Source organism: Barbatula barbatula (assembly GCF_947034865.1).
Source record: "Barbatula barbatula genome assembly, chromosome: 8".
Classification (NCBI taxonomy): Eukaryota; Metazoa; Chordata; class Actinopteri; order Cypriniformes; family Nemacheilidae; genus Barbatula; species Barbatula barbatula.
In genome coordinates, this window is record NC_136771.1 from 3,296,230 (window position 1) to 3,324,211 (window position 27,982).

A 27,982-nucleotide genomic window follows, 5' to 3' on the forward strand; every position below is an offset into this window, starting at 1 on the left:
AATCTGGATTTAGTAACATTAAAAGTATTTAGTAACATTAAGACATTATTTTTACTAATAATAAAGTAAAATTAAAACATTACACGTATCTATTATAACGTATTTCCGGGATATCCTAAATCGACGTGCCTCAAACGCAGCATAATGCCTAGGTCCAGTTCCTCAACTGAACGCTAGAGGGTGCGATTTCACATTTTATAATTGAAACCTCACTTGCAAACCATTATCACAGTCAGTCTACAGGTTGACTTATATTGTGACCGTGTGAGAGCAAGGCTGTTAAAATACGATTACATCTGGTTAAATCTGTTTATTCCGCACATGTTAAATGCCTTTAGAGTTTGAATAGAGAGAAAGAGAGAGAATATATAACAGGCAATACAAATGTAGAGGTCCATTCATTCCTGTTTTGCTTCTCGCACATGATTTTGTTTTCAAATGATGCTGAAATGAAAGTGTTCACATGAAAGCATTTGCATATGAAGTTAAATGACAATTCTGAGGTAATTTCCTCATATCATTTAAAATCAGTAAGAGTTTCTTTCTTCTGCAGAACACAAAAGAAGATATTTGGAAGAATGTCGGTGACCAAACAACAATGAACACCTTTGACATCCATTGTACAAACATTTCTTTAAATATCTTCTTTTATGTTTCACAGAAGAAAAGTCATACACATGAAGGTGTATGCTGGCACAAATGATGCAAACCGGCACTTAAGATCCTGCGCATCCTTGACAATGTGAAATTGTTCAGACATTTGTGTAAAAAGATGTTGCGGAGAAATAGGCCACACACACACACACACACACACACAGAGATCAGGAAGTGCCGTCTTGCTAGTTGGCGGAATTGGTTGCTTGGTGTGAGGCTGTGTGTGTGCACAGTGTGTGTCGATGTGTGTCATTAAACAATCCGATGACCCTGGCCACCTGAAGCCCTGAACATCACGGATGGACCTCAGCACACACCTGCAAAATGGGTTCAAGGATAAAGTAAGATTCTCATGTTGTCTCTTTCTGATTCTCTCTCTCTGTTTGTTCATGTTGTGGTCTCATGCTCACTTCCTCTTCCTCACTCTGTTCATTCTCAAATGTGAGACTCTCTGCCGTATCGCGACTTAATAATTCAACTCGTTTTCGTATAGCAACAACGTTCGAAAAGTATCGTTGTACTGGAAATCCTTAGGAGCGCAGATGGAGAATTTTGAAGTATATCAAAAGCGTGAAAGTAACATTTGCAAAAAGCTACCAGAGTGTTTCTGAGAAACTTCTGAGTTTTTCTTTTTTGCATTGGCTTTTAACCATCTGTTGACAAAGCGGTTTAACACAACTACGCAGAGCAGATTTGAAGTTCTTCGTGGTCTTTGGAACAACGTTGCACGTTTTGATTGTCTCTCTCATTCTACACACTCGATTCCAACCATCATCTTGTTGGAAGAGAGAGAGAGATCAATGATCTGGGTGTGTCATGTGCGATGCTGTGGTCCATGATTAAAACCCACTGAAGTGTGGGTTCATATCACATTAACTAATAGTTCACTGGAATCTGACAGTGTCCCCTAATCCATACTTTTTGATCAAAAGTATACTTGTACTTTATCTCTTAAAGTGACAGTTCACCCAAAATGTAAATTCTGTCATCATTTATTCCCCCTCAGGCTTGGAATGACGAGGGTGTGAAAATGTTGACAGATTCTTTTTGTGAACTATCCAATGGTAAAGTCAATGCCAGCCTGTGATGTTTGGATACTAACTTTGTTCCAAAATGTCTGCATAAAGACTTGAATTGAGACGGCATCCTTCCATTAAATAACGACAGATCTTTCATATTAGGTGAACTATCCCAACATTAACATAATTGGTACTTTATTTATGTATATTGTAAAACACTGTAACTGCAACGGAATTTTACTGTTTTGTTTTACAGAATTGTCATATATTTTTGAAATACTGTAAAAATACACTTTTACAGACTGCAAAGTCGGGTAATTCGTCATTTTTTCTCGTGCACATACTGCCGGGATGTAACCTTTTTTACCTTTTTCTCATAGTGTCATTTTTCGTGGGACTTTATTGTGCCACTGTATCGCACAACTGCCCGATATCAAAGACACATCTGTGATGTACACAGTTAATATGTCATGACTTTGAAAGCTCATTTGTATAAGAATTCCACTAACACGCAATATTATTGACTTCCTTTGTATTAAACTTGAGACTTAATTCATACCTAAAAGCACTGACATTTATATCAACTGACACTTTTTGCTCGCTTCTAATCTGAAACGCATTAAACCACATCCTGCTGCACAAGCATGGTTCAGACTTGAACGTATACGGTGTGCATTCACAGACATCATCTGGAGTTTTGAGTGTCAGTATTTACGATGAGTTCTGTTGAATGCATATTGATCGTGCTGCTTGTGTTCTTCTTAGGGAAAACCCTGACAAAACCTTCTACTGGCTCTTTCAAGCCTCGTCTCCAATCGCCAGAGATAAAGGTGGGTACACACACACACACACACACGCACGGAAATGTCTTCTCAAAATGACTTACTTCCTGTCATGTGACCGAGGCAGAAAAAACACACAACTGATACACGCATCAAACTGAGAGAAATTTAAGTATGCAAGAGTCTCCTGACAGGGTGGAGAGAGTATGCACAAAAACAATCTAAAGAGAGAGAGAGAGAGAAATGAGAATTATTCAGGTCTGAGGCTCGGGCTCGGTTTAAATGAGGTCTGGATGTAGAAACCAAGCTGAATTTGACTGGTTAGCATGCCAGGATAAATTTGACCTCGCTTTAACCACATCCTCTTGAATGTTTTTAAAGTGTGTGTGTGTGTGTGTTCTTTTGATCTGAATAGACCCTGAAGTGTTGTACCAGTTCCCTGAAGACTTCAGTGATGAGGTTGGTGCTGTAGACACAGCGTGGTCTGATCTTTCATCTCAAATATTTCCATCCCAATTTTTTTTTTAATCGTATGAAAATCAATAATTCGTGCCGGAGTCAAACATGTGTTGTAATATCAAGCCCAACTGGAACATCGATGTGTCTGGGAAATGTTCAGCATACGGTGCATTATAAAAGATGTGAATTAAATACTATTTGGAGATAACACTTTTAATGTTCTCTTACAGGAATCTCTGAGGTCTTTACCACGCTTCTGCTTTCCCTACGACATAGAGAGGTACAATTTATTCATGTTTGCTCATGTGACTATATGCATTTGGCAGATGCTTTTATCCAAAAAAATTTAATGTGAAAAATTGGAGATGAAACCCCAGACATTGCACTGCGGACGGAATGTCAGGTCATTCATTCACTTTCATTTTTTGTCAATGTAATGAATGATTGATTGACAGGGTGAAAGACACTGTTGCCGTGCAGCACTTCACGTTTGTCTTGACCGATCTGGAGGGATGTCAGCGTTTTGGATTCTGCAGACTCACGTCCAGCTCTCAGACGTGCTTGTGTATACTCAGGTCGAAACTCTCCCTTACGATATAAGAACTATTCAAGAGTACTTATGCACTGTCAAATACAGGGTTAAAGGGACAGACCCAGCTGTTTTTTTTTTTGACCCAACGCACGGTTGAAAATAAACTGGCGTTTTTGTAGTATATTTCTCTGCATTCAAATGGTATTCATTTTACTTTAAGTCTTTGAATTTTGAAAATTGTATTTCCTTTTGAAACCAAACTCTTCATATAAAGTCTATTTAAAGAGTTTGGTTCCAAAATGACATAACTTTTCCATAAATCATGTTTTTATTGTGCATTTTGGCTGAATTAATATTAATTATGGCTAAAATTCACGTAATATTACAACTGCAATTTGATTGATGTTAATTGGAATGCACAATAAAAAAATCATTCTTTTTGGAACATTTTAAAAACCGAGTTATCTCATTTTGGAACCATGTGCTTCATTTGGCCCCAAGAAGTACTGATATAGTACACTACATTGACATTATACTAACTACACAAAGTATGATACACTCTTAAAAAATGGTGCTTCAAAAGTTCTTCACAGCTATGCCATAGAATATGCCCTTTTTGGTTCAACGGAGAACCCTTTAGTCGAAGGTTCTTTAAGGAACCATCTCTTTATTGCCTTTATATGATATGAAGAACCTATTTTTGCCACGAAGACCCCTTTTGTGACACAGAAAAGTTTGTTGGATGTTAACGGTTCTTGATGGAACCGTTAAGACAAAACTGTTCTATGGCATCGTTAAGCACCTTTATTCTTAAGAGTGTACTTGAACATATCTATAGTCTATATACTTCGACTTCAAGTGTATTTAATAAAATTGATGTATAGTTATTTTCGAAAAGTCATCATCTAAAGCGCATACTTTGTCCACAACAGTTATTTGCCGTGGTTTGAGGTCTTTTACAAACTTCTGAACAGTCTAGCAGACTATTTGACTAAAGGACAGGTGAGACGATCTCTACACCATATAAACCATTTTCACACTGTTTATATGTCGCGTCACATTTCCATCTGTGTAATACTCCCACAGACCAACGAGATGAAAGAACTCCTGTCTCTGCTGCACGATCATCCTGTACCGCCAGCGATCGGATCCATCACTTTGCAGATGGTAAGTCAATCGATGGTTGGAGGAAGTTCCACTTATGACATCGCATGTGTGACATCACAATCAGGTTAATGTGTTCTTCACTGAGGGAGGGAAGCTACAAATCCACAGTGAGATGCCTGGCATTTGTGGACACACCCCTAAAGGGGAGGAGTCAGAGGGGGTGAGTCCCAGACCGGTGGACTAAACCTTCACTAAACCGCCAATACTAAAGCAAAATAACCCCTTGTGTATGCCAGCATACTAAATTAGACTTTAACAAATGTATATGATCATGAGTTGTTTATTATGTAAAACACTAACGTTAGACTGAGACCTGTGTGCTTGGACGGTCACTAACCACTGAATTTTGATTCATCTAACCTGAAACCTTCAGTTCAGATCCTTTTTCCGGTTCTCTACCTCTGTTGTTTTATCGTAGCTTTATTTTTTATTTTTAATGTAACATTTTCATTTTAAATTTTATTTTAATTTGTATAATTTTTGTTATAAGCCTTCTTCATTTCATTGTACGTTTTTTATTTATATTGTTCTCTATGCGTAAATGATTTTCGATTTAAGTAATAGTTTTTTTTTACTTATTTAAATGATTTATTTGTTGTTAATAAATAATACGACTTGTTTTATTTATTATTATTTATGAATTAAATTTTGTTTTTTATTTTAGTTTCACTTCAGTTTCTTGCTAAATTAACATTTCTAATTTTCCCTTTTTTCAGATTAACAGGAATGTTCTTAAACTTTTAATTTTATTGAACTATAGTTCCAAATAGGCCATATTGTTTGGCTTTGTGACTATTATTTTAATACCAACGGTAGATTGTTGTTTCTTCCCATTAGATCCCGTACTTTATTGCTCCAGATCCCAAAACCCTGCCCTCTATTCCAGAGAGTGTGAGTTTATTTGTCCATCAATCCACCCGTCCATTTTATCAGTCTGTCTGTGCATCATCCATCCATTCTAGCTTTATATATTTTGAGTTGATATGTTTTTGTTGTTTTTACTTTCTCTTTCATCAAGTATTAATATATGAATGTGTGTGTGTATCAGAGGAATCTGACCGAGCTGGTGGTTGCAGTGGATGTTGGGAATCTCCTGCAACTTTACGCCAGCATGCTGTTTGAGAGACGCATTCTCATCTACTGCAGTAAACTCAGCACAGTGAGTCTGAATAACCAGCCGTCGATGAAACATCTCATAAATATCCACTGAATTAACAGCACGTGACAACAGCGCGTTTCAGTCCATCCTAAACAAACTGTAAATAGCACTCAGCGTTCTCTTGTTTTTTCACTGTATTTTGTGTTTGTTTAGCTTACAGCCTGTGTGCACGCGTGTAACGGAATGCTCTTTCCCATGTACTGGCAACACATCTTCATTCCCGTCCTTCCACCGCACCTGCTGGACTACTGCTGGTGAGAACACACACCGTTACACGCAAATGCCCGTCCACCCTCTCTAAAAAATGCGAATTAACACGTGTCATATAAACACATTATGTGTCACTAGCTATGTTTCTATCCAAACCCAGATAGCAAAGAAAGATGTCTGCTAAAGATCTGGAAAACATCTGCTGTGTAGAAACATCTGCTAAATATCTTAGAAAGAGCTGTTAAAGAGTTAACATACACATCTTCTTGAGGTCTTTATGACATCTGACAGCAGACGTCTCAGAGATGTAGGGCAGATGAGCAGCAGATGAGCAAAAAGCATCTGCCAGATGTCTTGCAGATGAAAATGCAGGAATATCACATAAAACATTTGCTGTTAGGCCAACGTTTCCATCCAAGAAGTCAGTAGACATAATTTGGCGACGAACTACACAGAGGAATCCTCCACGCTGTTCGGCAATAGGCTGGATGACTTGATGCAGCGCCGCAAGATCCGACATGCTGATGACTTTAAAGTAACGCGAAAGTGATTTGAATCAAATCGAACAAGACAATTGTGTTGTCACGTGATCACTGCCGAGTCAAAGTCACTAGAAGATTTTGATGTGCATCGACCATTTTATTTGGTCACTGTGTTTCCATTGTGGTTTACGCACATCCTACTAAGTTCATTTTTTTAATTTATGCGCATGTGTTGTTTTATGCGACATTTCAAAATGGGCATTCAAATTTGTGTACGGAAACATAGCTACTTCATGTTGGTTGTGTTTTAAATCAAATTGACAACGCAAGATATAAGTAACACAAAGACATAGAGATGTGTTAAGAAATGGCAGAGATTGTGTTCGTAGTAAGACAACATGTTTCAGAGTGAATTTGAAGGCCCCGTTGTGTCTTATGTTCAGTTTTTGGTTTAATCTCTATAGTGCCCCGATGCCGTACCTCATTGGAGTCCATTCCAGCCTGGCCGAGGTATAAGAAACCCTTTGAATTCTTTCTCTCACATGCAGACGTGTTGTCACACGTAATTATTATGGTCTGTTCTGTGTGCTGTAGAGAGTGAAGAGTCGAGCTTTGGAGGATGTTGTCATTCTAAACGTGGACACAAACACTTTGGAATCGCCCTACCAAGACCTGAAAAAGATACCAGCTGATGTGGTGAGACAAAGTTTTCACTGTTATATGGTAGAGGGCGCTGTTATGCTTTTTGAAAAAAAAAAGATTTTTCGGTTCAAGTGTTATTTTAATAAAATAAGCAACCCACATTCAAGTGTTTATAACAAAAGTGAATGAAAATGCTTAATTTTTTTTGTTGGAAAAATTTGAACTGTCGTATTCCACCCCACCACAAATAATCAAACAAACGTGAATGAGAAATCACGTTTATGGATGATGCAAACAAAGTAACAATTTTGCGTTTGATGGCGTTATTTTATTTCACATAATGAATCAGAAGTAATTCATCAAACTCATTTATGACTATTCAGTCAGATGATCTAAAAACGATTACTGCTTGTTCAGTAAATATATACATGAAACTCATGCTAAATGAAGAAAAACACATTCAAACAATACGACTAACCCCGTTGATCGATATAATATTCATGCATTTCTGCCAGCAAAGGAATCTGTGAACTACACGTTTACATAAATTACTTTGTCATTCTTTTTGATTTCCACTTCCCTTTATCATTTAAACTTTTGCATCCTATTTGCCACCTCAAATAGGGAACTGTATTCTCATTTCACTTTTGAATGAACAAAGCTGGGTGGACTATGTGTGTGTGTGTGTGTGTGTGTGTGTGTCTAGGTGGCAGGACTGAAGGTCAGGCTGAAGAAACAGGCAGCGCTGGTGGGCTCGGGGGTTTCTCGTGCTTTTCTCAGATCTCAGGCTCTGCTGTTTGGAGGCTACAGAGACTCTTTACAATGTGTTGATGTGAGTGACAAACAATGACGTCAAAAAAATTGACAATCGAATAAATATCATGTTCACTCACAATGTTTCTGTTTCGAATTTGAAGGAAGGCCCGGTCGTGTTCTGTAAGGAGTTATTTCTGAAACATAAGTCTCATAGTATGAAGGAGTTTTTAGAAAGCGCTGTTCACCTGCAGTGTTTCAAAGAGGTACTGTAACTACAAACATATACACGTTGTGCTTAATTCTGGCTAAAGAAATGTATATACTAGATTCTGGTTTGTTGTTTTAATAGTTATTATATCATCTTTCTATATGATTCAATCAAACAAGTTTTGTAAATGTGTATTATATATACATATATTTAAAGAATGTTGCAACTTTAATGTAGTTGTCCCATTTTTGTGAGTAAAATACAATTTGCTTGTAACTTGGCACGATACACGTCCAGCATTGCTCTAGACGATGAAAACCAGATTAACAACTTTATTATAGAAAATTGTATGCAACGTGTGACACAACGAAAATAAAATGAACTCATTGGACTACTAAGGGAACAATGCACCACCACCATAACAGACTGTTCTGTAAATAGAAAAGACAGAAAGGCACATAAATAAAATGAACTTAAATAATAATGTTTTTAGTTTATTGATGGCCGGCTGGAAATGCTGAACCAAGGCAAAGAGCCGGATGATGTGTTTGAAGAAGAGGTTCTGCATTGTGAATCCTCATCAGGTTTGTCTTTACCTTTACTTTATGTGTAACAGAATATTTACATATTTCAAGACTAATTCATATCTGCAATCTTTTCCAGCTGGTTCTAACTTGTGTCGGCAATGGGTTGGAAATTTGAAGGTACGTTTTATTTTGACATTCAGTTTGAAAATATAATAACTCCTATAAACTCATCTTAAAAAGGGACAATAAATCACTTTCACGTCCCTTCTCTGGACCTGTTCATCATTTGTGGAATGATCAGCAGAATCTGTAGCCATCTTTAAGAATCAGCTGAAAATACATCCAACACCCGACCCATTAGTTCTGAAAAAATTCCTTTGCATTGTATGTGGTGGGCTTTATGAGACCAGTTTAAATTGCACTTTTGCTTTTTGTTGTCCTTATGTTGTTCCAATTGCTTCTATTCTTTACCTCATTGCAAGTCGCTTTGGATAAAAGCGTCTGCTAAATGACTTAATGTATAATGTAATAACTATTAATAACTTCTCCAAGAATCTATAGTTTTGCTTTAATAAAATACTAAAAACAGTATATACAGTACCTTTGTACATAGTATATTTTTCAGTATACACTATGATTACTTTTTCTTTAAATACAATTAGCAGTATATAGTATGTATACTGTACAGTACGCTAGTATTTTATTCTGAACGCAGCCTCCTTTGCTCTTCACAGAAAGGGGGTGGAGCCTTGATTGTGACATGCAAGTCTACAGCTAACAAAGCAGTGAGTACTTTTAATCATTGATTATTTACATTTATTGTCAAGCATTTGCTTATTGTTGTTCTTTCATTCAGAATAAATATCACAACAAATTTGGGCTGAAAAACCTTCTGTCATCAAAGGTGAGACATTTATTTTATTACTGTATATACGAATATGCTCCTGTATGCATACTATGTAAATGTCTGTGTGTGTGACTTGAATTACATCTCTCAGTGTCAAAGTGAATCGCACATGTTGCAGAGAGGAGGGTCCGTATGTGGGCCGCACACATATCGCCTCATCCAATCAGATTGCCTACAGAACCGTCTACCAATCACGCAGCACTTTGGAAGGGTGAGTAACACCAGGAGGCAGATGTACCTGAAATTGTTTGCAAAATACCTTCTCGACATCTTTTATATGCTTATATTCTAGCATTCGAGAGTTCACTGTGTGGCAGTGCCATAGAAGAACCATTTTTGTTTTCACAAAGAGCGACCAGTCAAAGGTTCTTTCAAGAAATATCTCTTTCTTACTTTTTATAATCTTAAGAAAGATTTTGGGCCACAAGGAAGCATTTGTGAAACGGAAAGGTTCTTGATGTGTTAAAGGTTCTTTATGGACCCATTTTGACCAAACAGGTTCTTCCGTGGCATCGGAAAGCATCTTTAGTGAGTGAAGTGTTTAACTACAGTACTGCACCCTTTAATTTTTTGTTGTTCAGTCTCGGCCACGTCGGCCAGCACGCAAGCACCTTTCCACCCACAATGACCAGAAGATGCAGGACATGGACAACACCTGTGAGGACGGGTGAGAACAGAAACAGTTCCTACGCCTAACATTTCATAAATCGTTTACGATGTTTCTTTGTTTATGCGTTTGTGTGGTTTTTGTAGTGCAACAGAGGAGCTTGACCAGTGTTCCGGATCCAGCGAGTTACCGGACGACGATGATCTTTCACTCGTGTCGGATGCAGAAGAAATGGACCTGCTCGGGGAGATCTTCGACACTTTGAACACTCAGAGCTCCAGAGAACCGGGATTACTATATAGCACACGCAGTCTGGACGTCTTCGGCTCGGACAGCAGTGAATTCATCACACGTGTAAGACCATTTCACAACCACATAAAAGTACCTGTGAAGAAAAATAACTCGCTCTCACCGCTTACATTTCTCTTTCAGAGGAGTCTGGCCGCACCCAGTCAGGAGAGTCTAAGTCCTTCTGTCGGAAACAGTGAAAGTCTCATGAGCTGGGAGGAGGAGCTAGAAGAGGGGCCGCGCGATCAGAGGGAGGAGTCTGACATCTTGATCGACATGTCAGAAAAGTCAAAGGCGAGCTTCAAGGAGTTAGAGGAATGTTTGTGTTCAGATGTACAGAGTTTCGGAGATGCTTCTTCTGACCTAAAGGTGGATTGTAAAGAGGAGCAAGACGATCGCTGGTTGACACAAGACGTAGTAAATGGAACAGTGGATGAGTTTAAGAAAAGTTTGGATACGGGGACAATGATTGGAGAGAAGTTAGTGGAAATGAAGACGCAAGCAGACAACGAAGAAGAAACAACAGAGGATGAAGTAGGCAAACATCACAATGAGAATTTGAGTTCCTCAGAGCACAGTGAGGCGAAACATAAGCCGTTTCAAGAAGCTACAACTGAAAGAATCGTCTCCCCCTCGTCTGTCAATGTAGAAGAGAGGTCAGATAAAACAGCAGATGAAGTGAATGTCGAATGTCCGTCTCCGAGCATGTCACCTACCGTAGCGCTGTTCAAGCAGCAAGTCTCACAGTCCAGGTTCTCGGACGACTCTTCACTTCCCAGTTTCCCAGGACAGGATTCTTCACAAGGAACTTCCTTGAGAAGTCACAACATCCATGTGGAATCCAGAAGGCCAGCGACAGGCACGTACACAGAGGAACAAAGTTCAAAACCATCTCCAATACAGTTGCTAGATGAAGAGCAGGACCAGGCACCCGTTAAAGTCTCAGAGTTGAAGAAGAGATTTGAGCATTAGCACAATGTTAAAGCAAGTTTACCAGAGTGTAACGATTACACAATATAACAAATCTGTCATCGTTTATTCACCCTCATGTGGTTGAAAACTCTTCTTTCAGAAAAACACCAAAGATAATTGGGGGAATGTCTTCAAATGCAGAAAGTCTTCTGCAGCTTTGGATCAGCATGAACAGATGAATTGTGTACAATAGCGTCAGGGCAACTACTGGGGCGATTTTGATTTCATGTTGACATGCATAAACTCTGTACAAATAAAATGCATGTAACCCCATATGACCAAACATCAGTAATCATTTATAGAAAACACATATTAGAGAGGCCAATGCTCCTTCGGTTAAGGACCGAAAACATAGAACAAACGTTGACACAACAAATTCACGAGTCTGAACATTCAAACCATCCAGAAAATCAAGGTCATGTACACAAAGATGCATTTTAATGATTCATCCATTATTACACGTGACTTCACATTCTCCAACATAAACATTGATCACAGACATAACAACAACGCAAACATAATACACAACAAAAAGTGCAAAACATGTATTTGTGAGTCAGTGTACTGTTTTCATCGGTGTGCTGCCATCTTTAACTTGATAAATGTAAACTCTTGGAGGAGCTACACCATCAGCTGGAGGTAAAGCTGCCATGTGTGGTGTTCGGACTCGTTCCAAAATACCTCTCAGGTAATCCATAAAAAAGAAATACAACAAAAGTTGAACTAGTTCTCACACAGCTGTCAGCATTCACCATATCAATGCAAACCATTTGGATTTGCCAGTAGCTTCTGGTATCTTTAGCATGTTTGCGAGTTCCTTCTTTAATTCATTTTTCAATTGTTAACAATGTGAACATGTAGTATTCCTTCATCTCGGTCAAAATTGCAAAATAAATACCAACCACTGTTTAAAATGTTCTCGAAGACATCCACCCTAACCTGTCTGGAAGAACATCACAGGAGTGTGTGGTGCATCTGCCACAGGACTAAAGTTGCGCGCTGATTCGGAACTGATTCGATGAGATGTTAGATGTAATTCACAGGTTCAACCAGGTTTCATTTGATTCACTCATTCAGTCAGGCTTCGAATCCGATTCATTGATTCAGACAGTTTTCAGATCTGGTTAATGGATTTAACCACGTTTACCCTCCGATTCACCGATTCAGACAGTTTTTATATATGATTCCCTTTAGCCATGTTTCAGACAAGATTTACTGATTCAGCCAGACTTTAGATCAGATTCACCGATTCAGCCAGACTTTAGAACTGGTTCACCGATTCATCCAGGTTTTAAACATGAGTCACTGATTTAGAAAGGTTTTAGATCAGTCTCTCCTCTTTTGCGGCGTCATCTTAAGTTACATCAGAACTGTGTCTCACAGAGGTTCATTCAGATCAGTCTCTCCTCTTTAGGCAGGGGCAGGGCGAGTCCAGGTTTCTCTGGTCTTTGGTTTCTGGCTTGTTTTTGCTCTTCCGCACTGGGCTGGTAGGTCCCCTCCATCTGCCTTCTCTTACGGAAAACACACGAGAACACAACTACAACCAGAACCAGAAGAGCCACCACGGCCGCCAACAGCGGGCCCGACGCGCTCTCCGAAGACATGATGCTCTGCTGCAGACACACAAACACAGGGCGAGAATGTCTGTGTTATTGTGTGTTCTCAGGGTGTGTTCGTTAAATAGGACATGGCATGTGAGCAAACAAGCAGGTATGAGAGGAAAATTACCTGATTACATGCGATCAATCCGGCTTTGTGGGTTCGCTCTTTTACATTTTGGAAGAAAACTTTAACCTAATGGCGGAAAGACATTAAGTTAGACATGCGAAACACACACAGAGATGGGAAGATAAACTGAAAGGCTTTATTGTTTCAGCTGTGCGCTGAAGGGGGTTAATTATTAGTTTGGAGTAATGCCGCTGATAGAGAACTGTGAGCATTTCTCTTCAGTTTCCTCCTCGCAACGTATGCACGTGAAACACAGCTCCCTCTCTTTAAAACAGTACGAGCACACTATGGCATTTTAAACAAGACTCGAGTAATATGACGTGCACCACTGGTGAAAAGGGAATTTTTCAATAACACAAAGGAAAGTATGACCATTAGCATTGACCAAAAGGTCAAAAACCAGATAAAAACTGGAAACTGGTCATTTTTATAAACCGTGCATTATGAGATAATCTAAAAAGGCCATATAAAAACGAAATGCGCGTTTCCTATAATAAACTATAAGAGGACACCTGGATACTATGGTGTCGTTTAAAGTTAATATAGTAAACATTAATGTATAAGATTATTTACTGTCAATAGTTAGTAGTAGAATACTGTAGTATAATAAAGTATTAAAGTTCCCTACAAATTGTACATTGAGGAAGATGATACAGGCCCTCTCATCGAAACAAATGCGTATCTGTAAGGTCTATACCTGGATTTTAAAGACGTTAATAACGAAAGCCGGTTGGAGTGATTTTATCACAGCAGGCAAACAGGAGCGCTCAGGTGAAACTCCGAGCTGGAATGCCGGTGAAGCCGGTTTAGTGAGCTCCTCTCCAAACACCCCAAAACAAAGTAAAGCCATCCGATTCATCGTCTCACCTGAGAAACTGTCCTGACATCTGCGGAGAAGACGCTGCTTTTGTTTCTGTCATTCACACTCGATCACAACACGAGAGTTAAACCTCGTTTCATTCGCGCGTTCATGTCGGCGGCTCTATCGCACCTGCGGCCGGTGGCGCGTGAACTCCCCGTACCTGTTCCACTCACGTGAGGCGCGCAGAAAAATCTCAACGCCCACTTTTTTTAAAGGTGCACGCGTTACGGGCGTTCACAGGACGCATTGTTGCGTTGCCTCTTTGCGTGTTTTTAATGGAAAGATGTTCACGCAAATATGAATGATCTTATAGGCTGTATTTCTCACCCCGTTGTCATCCCAGATGTGTGACTTTCTTTTTTAAGTTAGAGATGCATTCAATTAAATGGGGCTCTTTTTAAGCTAATGCCATTATAGCTGGGGTGCGATTTTTTGAAGCTTGAAAAAATGAAACGCACAACTTGAGGGGAAAATGAATATCTTTGTGAGCGAATCGCTAAGTTGTGAAAACGATTCATAGGATATCTTATATTTACATTTAGTCATTTAGCAGACGTTTTTATCCAAAGCGACATACAGATGAGGAAACATTGGAAACAATTATAACAACATAGGCAACAAAATACATAAGTGCATCAAACTAGTCCATTAAAGCCTAGCACAGTATACAAAGCTAATAGTGAGGTTAGTAAGTGGGTTTTTTTTATAAAGAAGGAAAGGGAAGAGAATTAGGAAAAATCAATCAGCGACGTGTTGACGGAAGAGATGCGTTTTTAGGCGTTTTTTAAAGATGGCAACCGAGTCTGCTGATCTTATTTAGCAATCGTTTTATCTAACATTATATTAACATTACAGACCTCCCAATTTTCAAATATGGCAGCACGTAGGCTACGTCAATGAATCTCATTGGTTCAAAAGCAGATGATTTATTTAAATGGTTTTGTATGTTGGTTATTAACGTCTGGAATATACATTGTGTGAATTTACTGCACTTAACTAAAATGTCAATATCATATGCAATTGTTAACAGAACACTTTATGGGATGAAAATGTAAGGTTTTTATGCTATTCATTTTTATTTGCAACCACAGCAATATGTATTAGGGCCTTTACTGTTTAGTTAATCATACTTTCGTCAAATTTGTATGGTAACGATATTTATAATAATATTAGTCCCAAGCCAAGACTTTAAACAGAAAACAAGTTCTGTGTTTAATTTATATTTTGAGCGCATTTTGTATGTAAGTATAAGTCGAACATGACATGGCCCAGTTTGCATTATAAGACCAATCATGAGCAAATGGAGTAGGCCTACTGCGAAATACATGTATATACTGATCAATAACTCTCCTGACCCCAAAAGACAAACACATCAGCTGTCAATATATCAAAGGTTGAATTTGCACAACGGGGCATTTACTGGAAATCTGAACTGGATTTGGGTTAACTCTTCACTGTCCTGTGAGATGTTTTGGGTGAATCTGATGCACAAAAATGACTTCTTTGTGTTTATTATAAAGTGGTTTTGTAACTGTTTGCATTATAAAATGCACATACAAATTACTTCTTGATTTTTAAATAAAAAAAGTTATTTAACTGTGCATTTAAACCCCTGATATAATGATCATATGTCTCAAATTCAGAAATTCCAGATCCTCCCCTTCTCGAATGTGTTACATAATCGCTATGATGTTTGGAGCGCTGTCAGAGAAAGAGAGAGAGAAAGAGAGTGGGGGCGATGTGTTCATATTGAGGTTGAGTATAAATTGGAAGGGCTGCAGGTTAGAGACGCACACAGTAACAGTCCGTCACGATGAATGTGCACCTGCTGTGGTCGACTGTTGTTCTTCTCTCTTCACCTCTCCTCACATTATGTGACCCGCTGTGAGTATTCATAACACTATAAACATATACTTTCATTTAGATATTTGTGTCTAAAACTGTGATTAATCTTCTCAGATACGTTGTGTCGGCTCCTAATTTGCTGAGGGTTGGTTCCTTAGAGACCGTGTTCTTGGAGGCTCAGGATTATAATGGAGGAGACCTGAAAGTGAGGATTGTGGTGAAGGACCACCCGCGCAAAAATGTGGAAATCGTTTCTGAATCGGTCACCCTGACAGCGGCCAAAAATTACCAGTTGCTTGCAAAGATAAAGGTGACGCAAATATGAAGCGAATCAAATTATTTCTCCTTCATTGGAAATATGAACATGACTGTGTTATTGGGTCTCTGAAAAATATATTTTTTGTTGGTGTTTAGATTCCCGATGATAAAAAATACTTCATCGACGATCCTCTGGAGAAGCAGTATGTGTATTTACAGGCTGAATTTCCTTCTAAAACCCTGGAGAAAGTGGTCATGGTGTCATTTCAGTCTGGATATATATTTGTACAGACAGACAAACCCATCTACACACCTGCTAGCACAGGTAACATCAGCATGACATCAATAACAACCAGATTTGATCATTCTGCACGACTGAAGTAAACTAAATACAACAGATAATGATGCATGAATCTCTCAATCCTGTTTGTAGTTCAGTACCGGGTTTTCTCTCTGACTCCAAACCTGCTTCCACTGAGTCAATCTGGAGTCTCGGTGGACATCATGGTACACGCTTCAATATGAGCTCACGGTTATTCTAGACACAAATACATCACATTTCATCAATAACTCATAAGACTTTCAATGTTTTTTAAAGAATCCACAAGGCATAACGGTTGTAACCGAGAAGGTTTATCCAATGCAAGGGATGAAGTCTGGAAAGTACAAAATTCCTGAGGTTGCCAGGTGTGTTTGTATTTAAATTCTATTCAGCCCAAGTGAACACTACTTCATTTTTAACTATGAAACTAGCCCCTCGCTTCATCAATGTATATAGCAATGGATGTGAAATCAGTTTTCAATTCCATTCATGGTCTGACGTTTGTTTTAATGTTATAAAATCTGACATGTTTATTATTTAAGTCCTGGGATCTGGAAGGTGATCACACGCTACGCAAACACCCCGCAGAAGACCTTCACTGCAGACTTTGAGGTCAAAGAATACGGTGAGATGGTGTCAACAAAACCAGCGTGTTGTGCAATATTGAGATTATTGAGAATATTGAGTGTGTTTATCTGTTTGTTTTGGTTTGTAGTGCTTCCAACTTTTGAAGTCACATTAAGCCCCAGCAAGTCGTTCTTCTATGTTAGCGACGAGAGTCTTACAGTTGAAATAACTGCAGAGTAAGAGGAATTCTTTTTACAGATGAGCTAAAAATGTGCATCATCTAGCACCTAATACTTTGTTATTCAATTGAATTTATTTTTTAATTTCACTGTATCAACCTTGACAACATTGTTTTAGCAACACAGGCATTTTTTATTTTGTGAATGATGTGGAAAAGCTTACTTTAAGTCACTAAAAATATTTTAGGTATCTGTTTAAGAAGAAGGTTGAGGGACAAGCGTTTGTGGTGTTTGGTGTGATGGAAGGTGACAGTAAAACAAGTATCGCAGCCTCCCTACAAAGAGTCTCGGTGAGCATTACAGACAAGCATGAACAAACCTGATATTACAAATTCAACGGTAAATCCGAAAATAAATTCAGATTACATTATACACATACTGATAATGTTCTCGCTCTGATATATAAACAGATAGCTGAAGGACAGGGTTCAGCAGATCTGACAAGGAAGATGATCCTTGAAACCTTTCCAGACATCAACCAGCTGGTTGGGAAATCAATCTTTGTTTCGGTCAGCGTTTTAACAGACACCGGTGAGATCAACACACTTTGTTTATCTGTTGTTTATTATGTTTATGTGTATGTGTCTATGTACTGTTGACATAATGATGTGTTTGTGTGTTACAGGCAGTGAAATGGTGGAAGCACAAAAGAGAGGCATTCAGATTGTGACGTCACCGTACACCATCCACTTCAAGAGAACACCTCAATTCTTCAAACCTGGAATGCCCTTTGACGTCTCGGTGTGAATCTAGACTAAACAGATTAAACTCTGAAGACATTGATTATAAATCTGTGAACTTACTGGATGTTTTATTTTTTCCGTAATTTTTTTCTGCGCCTTCAAAAAGGTTTACGTGACAAATCCTGACCAGACGCCCGCTAAAAGTGTGCAAGTGGAGGTCAACCCTGGAGGGATCAGAGGTCAAACAAAAGCCAATGGAATTGCGAAGGTCACGGTCAATTCTAAGGGCGATGCTCTGACGTTGCTGATCACCGTAAGACCTGTTTGTCATGGCTGATCTAGTTCGGGATATTCCATTAAAATTGAAAAGATGTGCAACTGTTGATATTCAAGTGAGGGATATTCCATGGCTAGCCGTTAATGCTCGGCTAGCCGTGGAATATCCTGCTTATCCCACAGTTATTTCCCAGTTAAAGCTGTTATTGATGTTAACAGTGTCATTTTTGACCAAACAGGTGAATATACAGGTTATTTGTATATATATTTGAATATACCGTTCATTTCTAACATTGTTCAAACTTACACTGCCTTTTAATGCACACCTGCCAGCCAATCAGAATCCAGTATTCAAACAGACTACGGTAAACATCTGTATATACACACACACTCATGCAGTTTTTATTTCTTTTCAGGCAAAGACCACAGATCCAGATTTAAAGATTGATGAACAGCAGGCAGTAAAGACGATGACAGCTCAAGCGTACATTCCCAAAAGCAACTCCCAAAACTACCTGCACGTCGGCATTGATGCTGCGGAGCTCGAGATCGGTGATCAAATGAAAGTCAATCTGAACACAGGAAAAAGTCCAGGAGCCAAAGATCAAGATTACACGTACATGGTGAGAGATGTTAATGACAACCGTCAGTATAAGTCACATGACTTTTAACAAGTTAATGGCAGACAATGACCACTGCTTCTGGGTTTGATCGCACAATGTTTACAGATCAGTTTTTACTACTTTTGCAGCTCTGCGGTCAGTACAGACGCTGTCATATTCAACTTTTGTATACTTATTATGATAATCCTAATTCCAACACCATACAGTGAGAGCCTGAAGGCTTTAAAAAGTGCACAAGCGTACATGACTTCATCATTTGATAGGTTGACAAACAAAGTTAAAGGTCAAGTAAAAAAAACCATTATGTTCGAGTCATTTAATACAATAAATATAAATATACATGACAGAATAAGCTTTCTTGTTTGACACTGAATGAATACTCAAATGTCTTGTTATTTTCAGATCATCAGTAAAGGACAGATTGTGATGGTGGACAGGTATAAGAGAAAAGGACAGGCTTTAGTTACTCTGTCTCTACCTGTGACCAAAGACATGGTGCCGTCTTTCCGCTTTGTGGCGTATTATCATGTGGGATCAGATGAGGTGGTGTCTGACTCCGTCTGGGTTGATGTGAAGGACACATGCACTGGAACAGTAAGTAAACCATCACAAGAAATTATCAGAACAAAACATTCAATTCAACAAAATTGACTATTATTTTTTCCACAATTACTCAATGCTACATCTTCTATTTTCTATGAAAATATACTTCTTCATATACTATGTCTAGTTATGTAAAAACTTTCTTAGGCATCATTGCTACCATAGCAAAACATTCTATGGTATTGAGACTTTAAGACTGTAATGACATTTTTAACATCTTGAAATGAATACTTTTAAACAAGTCAGAGCTTGTTATTATGAGTTGTTGAGTTATTTTTGCCATGGTTATCGTGCGGTGAAAGTAAGATATTGTGACAGCACAAGTAATAAATGACTTAAGGTATCGGTGTGGAATAGGGCTCTTGAAAGGACCATAAAGTTATTGCTGACATGACAACACATTATCGTATTTAACCCGTCTGTTCAACAGCTAAGTCTTGAGGTAAAGAACAAGGCCAACACTTATAGTCCGGGTGATGATTTCACCTTGAAAATAACTGGAGATCCCGGAGCTAAAGTTGGCCTGGTGGTGGTTGACAAGGCTGTGCATGTCCTCAACAAGAACAGACTCACACAGTCGAAGGTGACGCATCTTCATCAAAAACAAACATTTGGCCAAAAAAAAACACAATCATGTTATTTTCTTTTTTACTTTTAAAACTGGTTTGCTGTGTGTAGATCTGGGACGTGATTGAGAAATATGACACAGGTTGTACAGCGGGCAGTGGAAGAGACAGTATGGGGGTTTTCTATGACGCTGGCCTGATGTTTGATTCCAGCACCGCTGGAGGAACCACCTCCAGAACAAGTACTTTATGTTTCAGTACTTTAAAAACGTATAAGTTGTGTGTATGCATTGTAACAAAATGTCAAGAGTTATTTATTTTTTTATTCTCCTCTAGTGCCTGAGTGTCCAGCCCCGCCACAGAGAAGACGGAGAGCTGATACTATTATGCAGGTCACCACTAGACTGGGTGAGGAGTGAATGTGATTTAAATAAATCTGAATTAATCTTTTCCTAAATGTATCTTTTTGGTCATCAATGTGTTAATTCTTCCACTCTGCTCATTGCTCTCATGTTGTGTCGTCAGCTGATAAATACTCTGGTGATCTGAAGAAGTGCTGTGTCGATGGAATGAGAGAAAATAAACTCGGGTACACCTGTAAACGAAGAGCCACGTACATTGAAGACGGACCGGAATGTGTTGTGGCCTTCTTAGATTGCTGTAACGTGATGTCAGCCAACAGAGATCAGGCTGATCGAGAGGCAGATATGGTTCTGGCTCGCAGTGAGTGTTCTTAGCTTCTCGACAATCATCTTGAACTTCTGATTGATGAGTGATTTCAGGTGCTTATGTAAACGGATGATATATTCCCTCACACTTTTTACCCTTTTACGTAGGTGACGATGATGATGACTACCCACAGTCTGACGAGATTGTGTCACGGACACAGTTCCCTGAGAGCTGGCTTTGGGAGGAGGTGACTGTTCCTCAATGCAAAGATAAAACCTGGTAAGCGAGAGCCTGACCTGTTGGACAAAAAACATTCAGCCGTGTCAAAGATATTAACTCCACATTTTCTCAAATGCCAGCGTACTATCCAAAGACAAACTCTACCTGAAGGAATCCATCACAACTTGGCAAATGTTAGCCATCAGCTTGTCAGACCCTAACGGTGAGTTGAAGTTCTTCATTTTATAATTTTGAACACAAGGAGAAGCTTTCTGTAGCTATATTACATTCTTTCGCTCCTGTTGTCTTTCCCAAAGGTATCTGTGTGGCAGATCCTCTGGAGATGGTGGTTTTTAAGACGTTTTTCATCGACCTCAAGATGCCGTATTCGGTCGTTCGCAACGAGCAGCTGGAAATCAAAGCCATCATTCACAATTACACACCAAAGAAGATAAAAGTAATTCTATCCGCTGAACGTCTTTCCGATGTTCTTACAGCTGCCACTTTCTCCTCAATCTCTTCGTCTTCCAATGCATTTAATGAGGATTCATTTTGTCCTTCATAAGCAACTACTATGTTCGCTCCAGAGATTTCTAAGAGATGTCCACCGTCTCATTTCCAACAGGTGCGTGTGGAGTTTATGGAGACAGAACACATTTGCAGCGCTGCCAGTAAGAAGCGTAAATACAGAACAATATTAGAAGTCGAAGGATCTTCTACCAGATCCGTTCCATATGTGATAATTCCCATGGAGTTGGGCGAACATCAGATTGAGGTGAAGGCTGCCGTGTTTGATTCCGTCTACACTGATGGAGTGAAGAAGACCTTGAAAGTGGTGGTAAGCTTGTTTGATCATTCTGGCCATTCTCACACTTTTACCACTTTCATTTACAGATCGTTTTTTTACTTTTATTGGAATCGGAGTATGTTAAATTTGTTTTATAATTCTGAAAAAGACAGCAGGTCGATAACTCCATTATTTTCTTTCTCCTCCAGTCCGAAGGTATCCTAGTAGAGTTGTTGGCGAAAAATGTGGAGCTCAATCCGGCGAAAAAGGGTGAGATTCATTTTCAACCAGCAAAACGTAAAGTTGGTCGTCATGGTCATACAAAAAGGAAATTACATCGCAGTACAATGTCCCATAACAAAACATGAACACCAAATGTGCAATCAAATGTTCTTCATGATTAAACCGTGCTTCAACTTTTCCAGGTGGAGCAGATGGAGAACAACTTGAAGTTATAAAAACTTTGCCTCCAACTGATCAGGTTCCAGGCACAACTGCCAGCACTCTCATCTCGATAATCGGTAATGATGACATGAAGTAAACTAATGTCGAGTTTATTAACAATTATTATTTCATCAAATCGTTTCTTAAGCTGTTTAAAGAGTGGGGAGAATCCATATATCTGAAAGCATCCATACATTCTCCATCATGACACATTTTGTAAACTGAATTGAGTTCTCCATGTTATATTGTTGTCATGCCTCCAGGTGAGGAGACAACTCAAACGGTCGAGAAGGCCATCAGTGGAGATTTCATGGGTAAACTCATTTACCAGCCCAGCGGGTGTGGAGAGCAAATTATGATCCACATGACTCTACCTCTCATTGCCACTCATTATCTGGACAGCACCAATCAGTGGGAGGCTGTCGGCATGGACCGTCGAACTGATGCCATCAACCATATAACCACAGGTCAGCGGACGACAACATATTAAAAGAATGCGGTATACCTATATACACGTAAATCAAATTTTAAGGTTTATGTTTCACCCTTTTGTATTAAGGTTATCAAAGGCAGCTGGCCTACCGCAAAGCTGATGGGTCCTACGCCGCTTGGGTTGATAGACAGAGCAGTACATGGTAACATTTTGAGTTTTAAATAAACATTCTGTTTTCATTATGTAATACTTATTTAATACAGTTTTTACTGAATATGTTTTTTGCTTGATTCATTCTGTTAAAGGTTGACGGCGTACGTGGCTAAAATCTTTGCTATGTCCAATAAGCTCATTGCTGTAGATGAAAATGTACTCTGCAGCGCCCTCAAGTGGCTGGTTCTCAACAAACAACTGCCAGATGGATCTTTTAAAGAGGATGCAGCTGTAATTCATGGGGAGATGGTTGTAAGTTAATCGTTGCTATGATCTATTGCAATGCATGTCGATGAGGTCGAACTAAAATTACTGGCAACATTTAGTTTTTCCTCCTGTGCTTGTCTCCCATTTGTGACTACCTCATTTATACCTCATCATATAAAATACTGACGTGTTTGTGATGGTCAGTTTTTGCTTTGATTCAGGGTGATGTTCGGGGCAAAGATTCTGAAGCTTCTCTGACTGCGTTTGTTCTCATCGCCATGCAAGAGGGCAGCGAAATCTGTGCCAGATCAGTTAGTGTAAGTTCAGCTCTTTAACCATATTGTTTTTTAAGAGATTTGTTTTGTTTTTCCACTGCCTCTACTGTTCATTTATTCACATTTAAATCTAATAACAGAGTCTTCATGAAAGTATGAGCAAGGCTGTTGGTTATTTGGAAGCAAAACTTCCCCAACTGAGCAATCCGTACGCTGTGGCTATGACGTCCTACGCCATGGCCAACGTGGAGAAACTCAATAATGATGTGTTGATGAGGCATTCCACTAAACAGGAAGGTCAGTAATATTTGATTCTATCTTTTCGATAACCTCTCAGCTCTCAAACTGATTTATTTATGGAGAAACTAAAGAAACGCAGTGAATACTTTAAAGAATTAAAGCACCTGGTGGAGATGAATCTGTCACGTAATCACTCAGTCAGTGATAAAAAATGTTGTTTAACATTATATTTACTTCAGGAACGTTAACCAATAAGTGTGAGAACTAAAGCTGATGTTACCCCGTTACCCTTGCTGTTATATAGTCAGGCAAAGGACAGCTTGCGTGTGACTTTTTTCGTTTATTATTATATATGACTGAAGCTTCCATTACCAATTCAAAACCGAAACGTTAAGAGGCACCATTACCGACTGCCTGGGCTGCTCCGTTTAAATGGAGTTTTGATGTACTCATTCTGAAGTGATCATCCCTAGTATGCCCAACTCCCTTCGAAGAGTAAACTCTTGATGTGTAAACTGTCGAGGGAACAAAGTACTGACCCGTTTAAAATTGACGTGACACATGAAGCAATATAATCCTGTCATATTCTCTTCATGTGGAGCGACATATTGTGTGCCCTTCCGAAGAGAAAGTAGTTGTGCATTTTCTTAAACGATGTAGCGTTTAAAGAGGCGAAACTCTTGGTTTCTGATTTATTGCAGCACAATTTGCTCGAGAAATCAACCGAAGCTTCGACTTCAAAACCGTAATTTCTGGCAAAATCGCAACGGTTCGACTGTACATACGAGGACACTCAGACCCGCTTCGGATAAACCTCTCTTCTACTCCGTTTTATTCCGTTAATGCTGCTCATGAGCTCCCCTCAGAGCTTTAAGTTGTAAAAACAGCAAAGCCACCCAGATAGCACAGGAACATCTGTAAGATCTGGAATCTGGAAAACATCTGCTGTGTAAAAACATCTGCTAAACATCTTAGAAAGAGCTGTTGTACATCCATTCTAAATCATACACATCTTACACATGACGTCTGACAGTAGACGTCTCAGAGATGTAGGGCAGATGTCTTGCAGATGAAAATGCAGACATCAAATAGATGTTTGCCAGATGTACGTGTGCTATCAGGGCAGAGGATGTTGACGTCTTCGGCTTGGACAGCTTCTCAGATCTTACAAGAATCCAAATAAACTGAGGCATGTGAAAAAATGAAATTAAAGCTTTTCTTCTAGCTTTTGAAGTTAGTTGCGATATGAGTAACAGTATAGAGAAGAATGCCCAACGCATTACTTTCTGTACATTTTTTGTCTTTTAAACAGCCGGGACTGCTTGGGTTGTCCAGGGGCAACATTATCACTCTCTAGAGGCCACAGCTTATGCTGTGCTGGCCCTCGTAAAAGCAAAACATTACGACACAGCAGGAGAAGCCGTGCACTGGCTGGCCAGACAACAATCTCACTATGGCGGTTCTGGCACAACACAGGTAAACCATCAACTTCTCATTCACAATGATAACGTTACATTGTATCATTGGGTTACAAAACGTTAATATTCAAATGCAAGCTGCTATTTAAGGATTCAAAATGATATCATGAATAGAAATACGGTGAAAAATGGGCTTTACTTACCTGTCTGTTGTAGGCGACCATCATGGTGTTCCAGGCGGTGGCTGAATACCGCACGCAGGTGAGGAAAGAGCAAAACTTCAACCTGGACGTGGAAGTATCTGTGTCCGGAAGAAACAAACCAATCACATGGGGTTTCAGAAAAAATAACGTGCACGTTACACGCACGGACAAGGTGAGAAGTCATTCAGACATCAGTCGGCCTTGTTCAGGACACAGACCGTACACAGTTACTGACGTGATTATTCTGATGACAAATGAAATATTACATTAACATTTAGCCGACGCTTTCATCCAAAGCGACTTACAAAGAGTTCAGGGAGCAATAAGCGATATGTCATACATGTGTGTGTCACTCAACAGATTGATCTCAATAAAAACTTCAACGTATCGGCTAAAGGAACTGGAACAGCCACTCTCTCAGTGAGTTGACATGTACAGTCATCACATTCATGTTTATATACAGAAAGTGTGTGACACGAGTGATACCAGTGTCTGTTTTCAGGTGCTCATGCTTTATTATGCCAAGCCTGCGGAGAAGATTTCTGACTGTAAACACTTTGATCTGAAGCTTAAATTTGAACGAGAAAGTACCGGTAAGATTGCGTCTTGTTTTGGAAACCTTGAAATACTACTTTGTTTTAAATTATGAGGTGCATTAAAGTCCATTCTTTTTTGCTTAGTGAGTTATCCAGGGGCTGAAGAAAGTTACAAGGTCACTATGGACTTCTTGTAAGTATGCAAAACTTCAAGATGAATGGATCTTGGTGGTAGATTTAGATAAAATTTTAATGTAGCGAGTAACTGTAAGTAATTGTATGTTTACAAAACAATCAATACATTTTGTAAAGCTGTACAGGGGTTGGACAAAACACCCATTGTTAAGACAAACAGTTGTCCAACGCCTGCTTAATACAGCGATATCACCCTTTTTTCTGGTGTTTCCATTATTTTGTCTGACCCCTACATTTGATCTTTTCATAATAAACTCCTATTATTAATTAATGCATTTCTACAGCTACAAAAGTGAAACAAGAGACGCCACCATGAGCATTCTGGATGTGGGATTACTGACAGGGTTTAAAGTGGATGAAAGGGATCTCGCAGAGGTACTAGCTGGTTTTAGAAGAGTTTAGTGCACATGAAATGTCTCATCATTGTAAACTGATGAAGAATCTAAGCGAGGACGTAGAAATTAGCCATGTTTGTCTGGTTCGTGTACTTGCTTGTTACATGTTTTTGTTACCACAGTTGACCATGGGCAAAGACAGAGCCATTCAGAAATTTGAGATGGACCAGGAGCTCTCGGAGCGAGGGTCACTCATCCTCTACATCAATAAGGTATTTCAACCTATTTTTTCAGACTTCGTTTGGTTTGCATGCTTGATATCACGATGCCGATATACCAAGTTAAATTGGCAAATGACTGTCAGATGTAATAAAGTGATGTTTCTGAATGACGTGATCCTCTGCCTCGATAGGTTTCTCATACGGAACATGATAGAATCGCCTTCAGAATGCACAAGGTCAATAAAGTGGGTTTGCTTCAACCTGCTGCAGTTACAGTCTATGAATATTATTCACCAGGTGAGATATTGACACACACACACAAAGTTCTTTAGATGTTCTCTTCACTTAACTCTTGTGTTTTCTCAGACGCACGGTGCACGAAGTACTACCACCCTGATAAGGAAGACGGTGCTTTGAGCAGATTATGTCATGGAGATTTGTGTCAATGTGCTGAAGGTACAGTCACTCAGAAACACTTCAGTGTTTACTGTTGTTAGAATGAACTGTTTTTAATTCCCTCTTTATATTGTCCATCCTGATGCAGAAAACTGCAGTTTCCAGAACAAAAACAAAGTCAGTGACGACGATCGTTTGGATAAGGCTTGTGAAGCCGGCATGGATTATGGTAAACAAATTCAATTGTGTGTTTGTATTCCTTTTCAGATGTTGTGCAGATGCAAGAAAACTTGTTTAATACATTTTTCAGCTCAGGTGTTGATAATGACATATGTGTGTTTGGTTCACAGTTTATAAAGTCAAAGTGGTGGACATGAAATTGACGCAACACTCGGACATCTATGAAATGATGGTGGAGGAGGTCCTTAAGGAAGGTACGTCTGTGCCTTCGCTGAGCATACTGCATGATTTGAAATTTGGTTGATATCTATAAAGCGATTTGTTTCCGCTGTATACAGGCACGGATGATGCTGTGGAGGGAAAGATGAGGGCGTTTCTGGCTCATCCCAATTGCAGAAAAGCTTTGGAATTCCAAAAGGACAAGTCATACCTCATCATGGGCAAATCCACTGACTTGCCAAACCTTGAGGCGAGGTAGGAGGTTTATGCATTTCATGTTCTTTGTTGGTTTGAGTGGAATGACTATTGTGTTTTGCAGTCACACCAAGTCACTGTGTGTTGGGTTTTGTGTTTTTAGACTGCAGTACATCTTGGGTGAGCAGACGTGGATCGAGTACTGGCCCACAAGAGAGGAGAGCCAAAGTCCACAACATAAGGACAGATATGCCGGCATCTCTACACTCAGAAACAAGCTCATGAAAGAGGGATGCTCTACATAATTAATCGCATAAAGTGAAATACTTCAACATCTTGTAACTCAACATATACAACGTTGATGTTGGACGAAAACTTTGGATCTTCATGTTCTCCAGATTTCATCATTTATTGTTATTTTCTAAATCTTTACTAAAACTTCATGTTTGTCTGTGGGTTCTACAGATGTCTAACCAATGAAACATATTAAAAAGAGGTTTTCAACTCACACAGTGTTAAATCAATGAAATAAAAAATGGTGGATTTGGAGATATTAGGTTCAGCTAAAGGATTTTTGAAAGTGTTGCTTAAATTGTCACAAAACTTGACTTTGGTTTAATTGCATAATAAAGGTTTGTTTAATACAATCATTAT

At 39.1% G+C, this 27,982-nt stretch overlaps 3 protein-coding genes across 4 annotated transcripts; 2 read left to right on the plus strand and 1 right to left on the minus strand.

Moving 5' to 3' along the window:
• Window positions 1-810: 810 nt before the first annotated feature.
• dennd1c (DENN domain containing 1C) lies at window positions 811-12,062 on the plus strand. 2 transcript variants are annotated; one of them, XM_079462769.1, is made up of 23 exons: window positions 811-995; window positions 2,439-2,503; window positions 2,871-2,914; window positions 3,145-3,194; window positions 3,370-3,489; window positions 4,379-4,448; window positions 4,533-4,613; window positions 4,699-4,773; window positions 5,451-5,504; window positions 5,662-5,772; window positions 5,926-6,026; window positions 6,929-6,974; window positions 7,059-7,160; window positions 7,813-7,938; window positions 8,024-8,125; window positions 8,564-8,654; window positions 8,734-8,774; window positions 9,332-9,382; window positions 9,454-9,501; window positions 9,596-9,715; window positions 10,086-10,171; window positions 10,258-10,465; window positions 10,544-12,062. In XM_079462769.1, exons 1-23 carry the CDS (start codon window positions 979-981, stop codon window positions 11,369-11,371), a joined length of 2,637 nt encoding a protein of 878 aa, XP_079318895.1. In that variant the 5' UTR covers window positions 811-978; the 3' UTR covers window positions 11,372-12,062. The 2 variants fall into 2 exon arrangements, with proteins under 2 accessions (XP_079318895.1, XP_079318896.1); XM_079462770.1 differs by lacking the exon at window positions 4,699-4,773.
• Window positions 11,418-13,975, minus strand: crb3b (crumbs homolog 3b). The gene is made up of 3 exons (XM_079462771.1): window positions 13,797-13,975; window positions 13,100-13,165; window positions 11,418-12,984 (listed from the first exon to the last, which is right to left on the minus strand). Exons 1-3 carry the CDS (start codon window positions 13,956-13,958, stop codon window positions 12,763-12,765), a joined length of 450 nt encoding a protein of 149 aa, XP_079318897.1. The 5' UTR covers window positions 13,959-13,975; the 3' UTR covers window positions 11,418-12,762.
• A 1,692-nt stretch (window positions 13,976-15,667) lies between these two features.
• LOC306898013 (complement C3-like) lies at window positions 15,668-27,975 on the plus strand. Its single transcript, XM_079463215.1, has 41 exons — window positions 15,668-15,845; window positions 15,921-16,116; window positions 16,221-16,389; window positions 16,498-16,571; window positions 16,663-16,751; window positions 16,929-17,011; window positions 17,102-17,189; window positions 17,380-17,482; window positions 17,603-17,723; window positions 17,818-17,933; window positions 18,042-18,188; window positions 18,568-18,774; window positions 19,177-19,368; window positions 19,808-19,960; window positions 20,056-20,185; window positions 20,280-20,351; window positions 20,469-20,666; window positions 20,780-20,891; window positions 20,972-21,054; window positions 21,149-21,288; window positions 21,457-21,669; window positions 21,828-21,888; window positions 22,044-22,139; window positions 22,326-22,529; window positions 22,622-22,697; window positions 22,801-22,960; window positions 23,137-23,232; window positions 23,331-23,487; window positions 24,743-24,906; window positions 25,065-25,223; window positions 25,412-25,471; window positions 25,554-25,644; window positions 25,732-25,780; window positions 26,067-26,157; window positions 26,300-26,389; window positions 26,530-26,635; window positions 26,705-26,794; window positions 26,883-26,963; window positions 27,085-27,168; window positions 27,253-27,388; window positions 27,492-27,975. Exons 1-41 carry the CDS (start codon window positions 15,775-15,777, stop codon window positions 27,631-27,633), a joined length of 4,950 nt encoding a protein of 1,649 aa, XP_079319341.1. The 5' UTR covers window positions 15,668-15,774; the 3' UTR covers window positions 27,634-27,975.
• The last annotated feature ends 7 nt before the right edge of the window (window positions 27,976-27,982 follow it).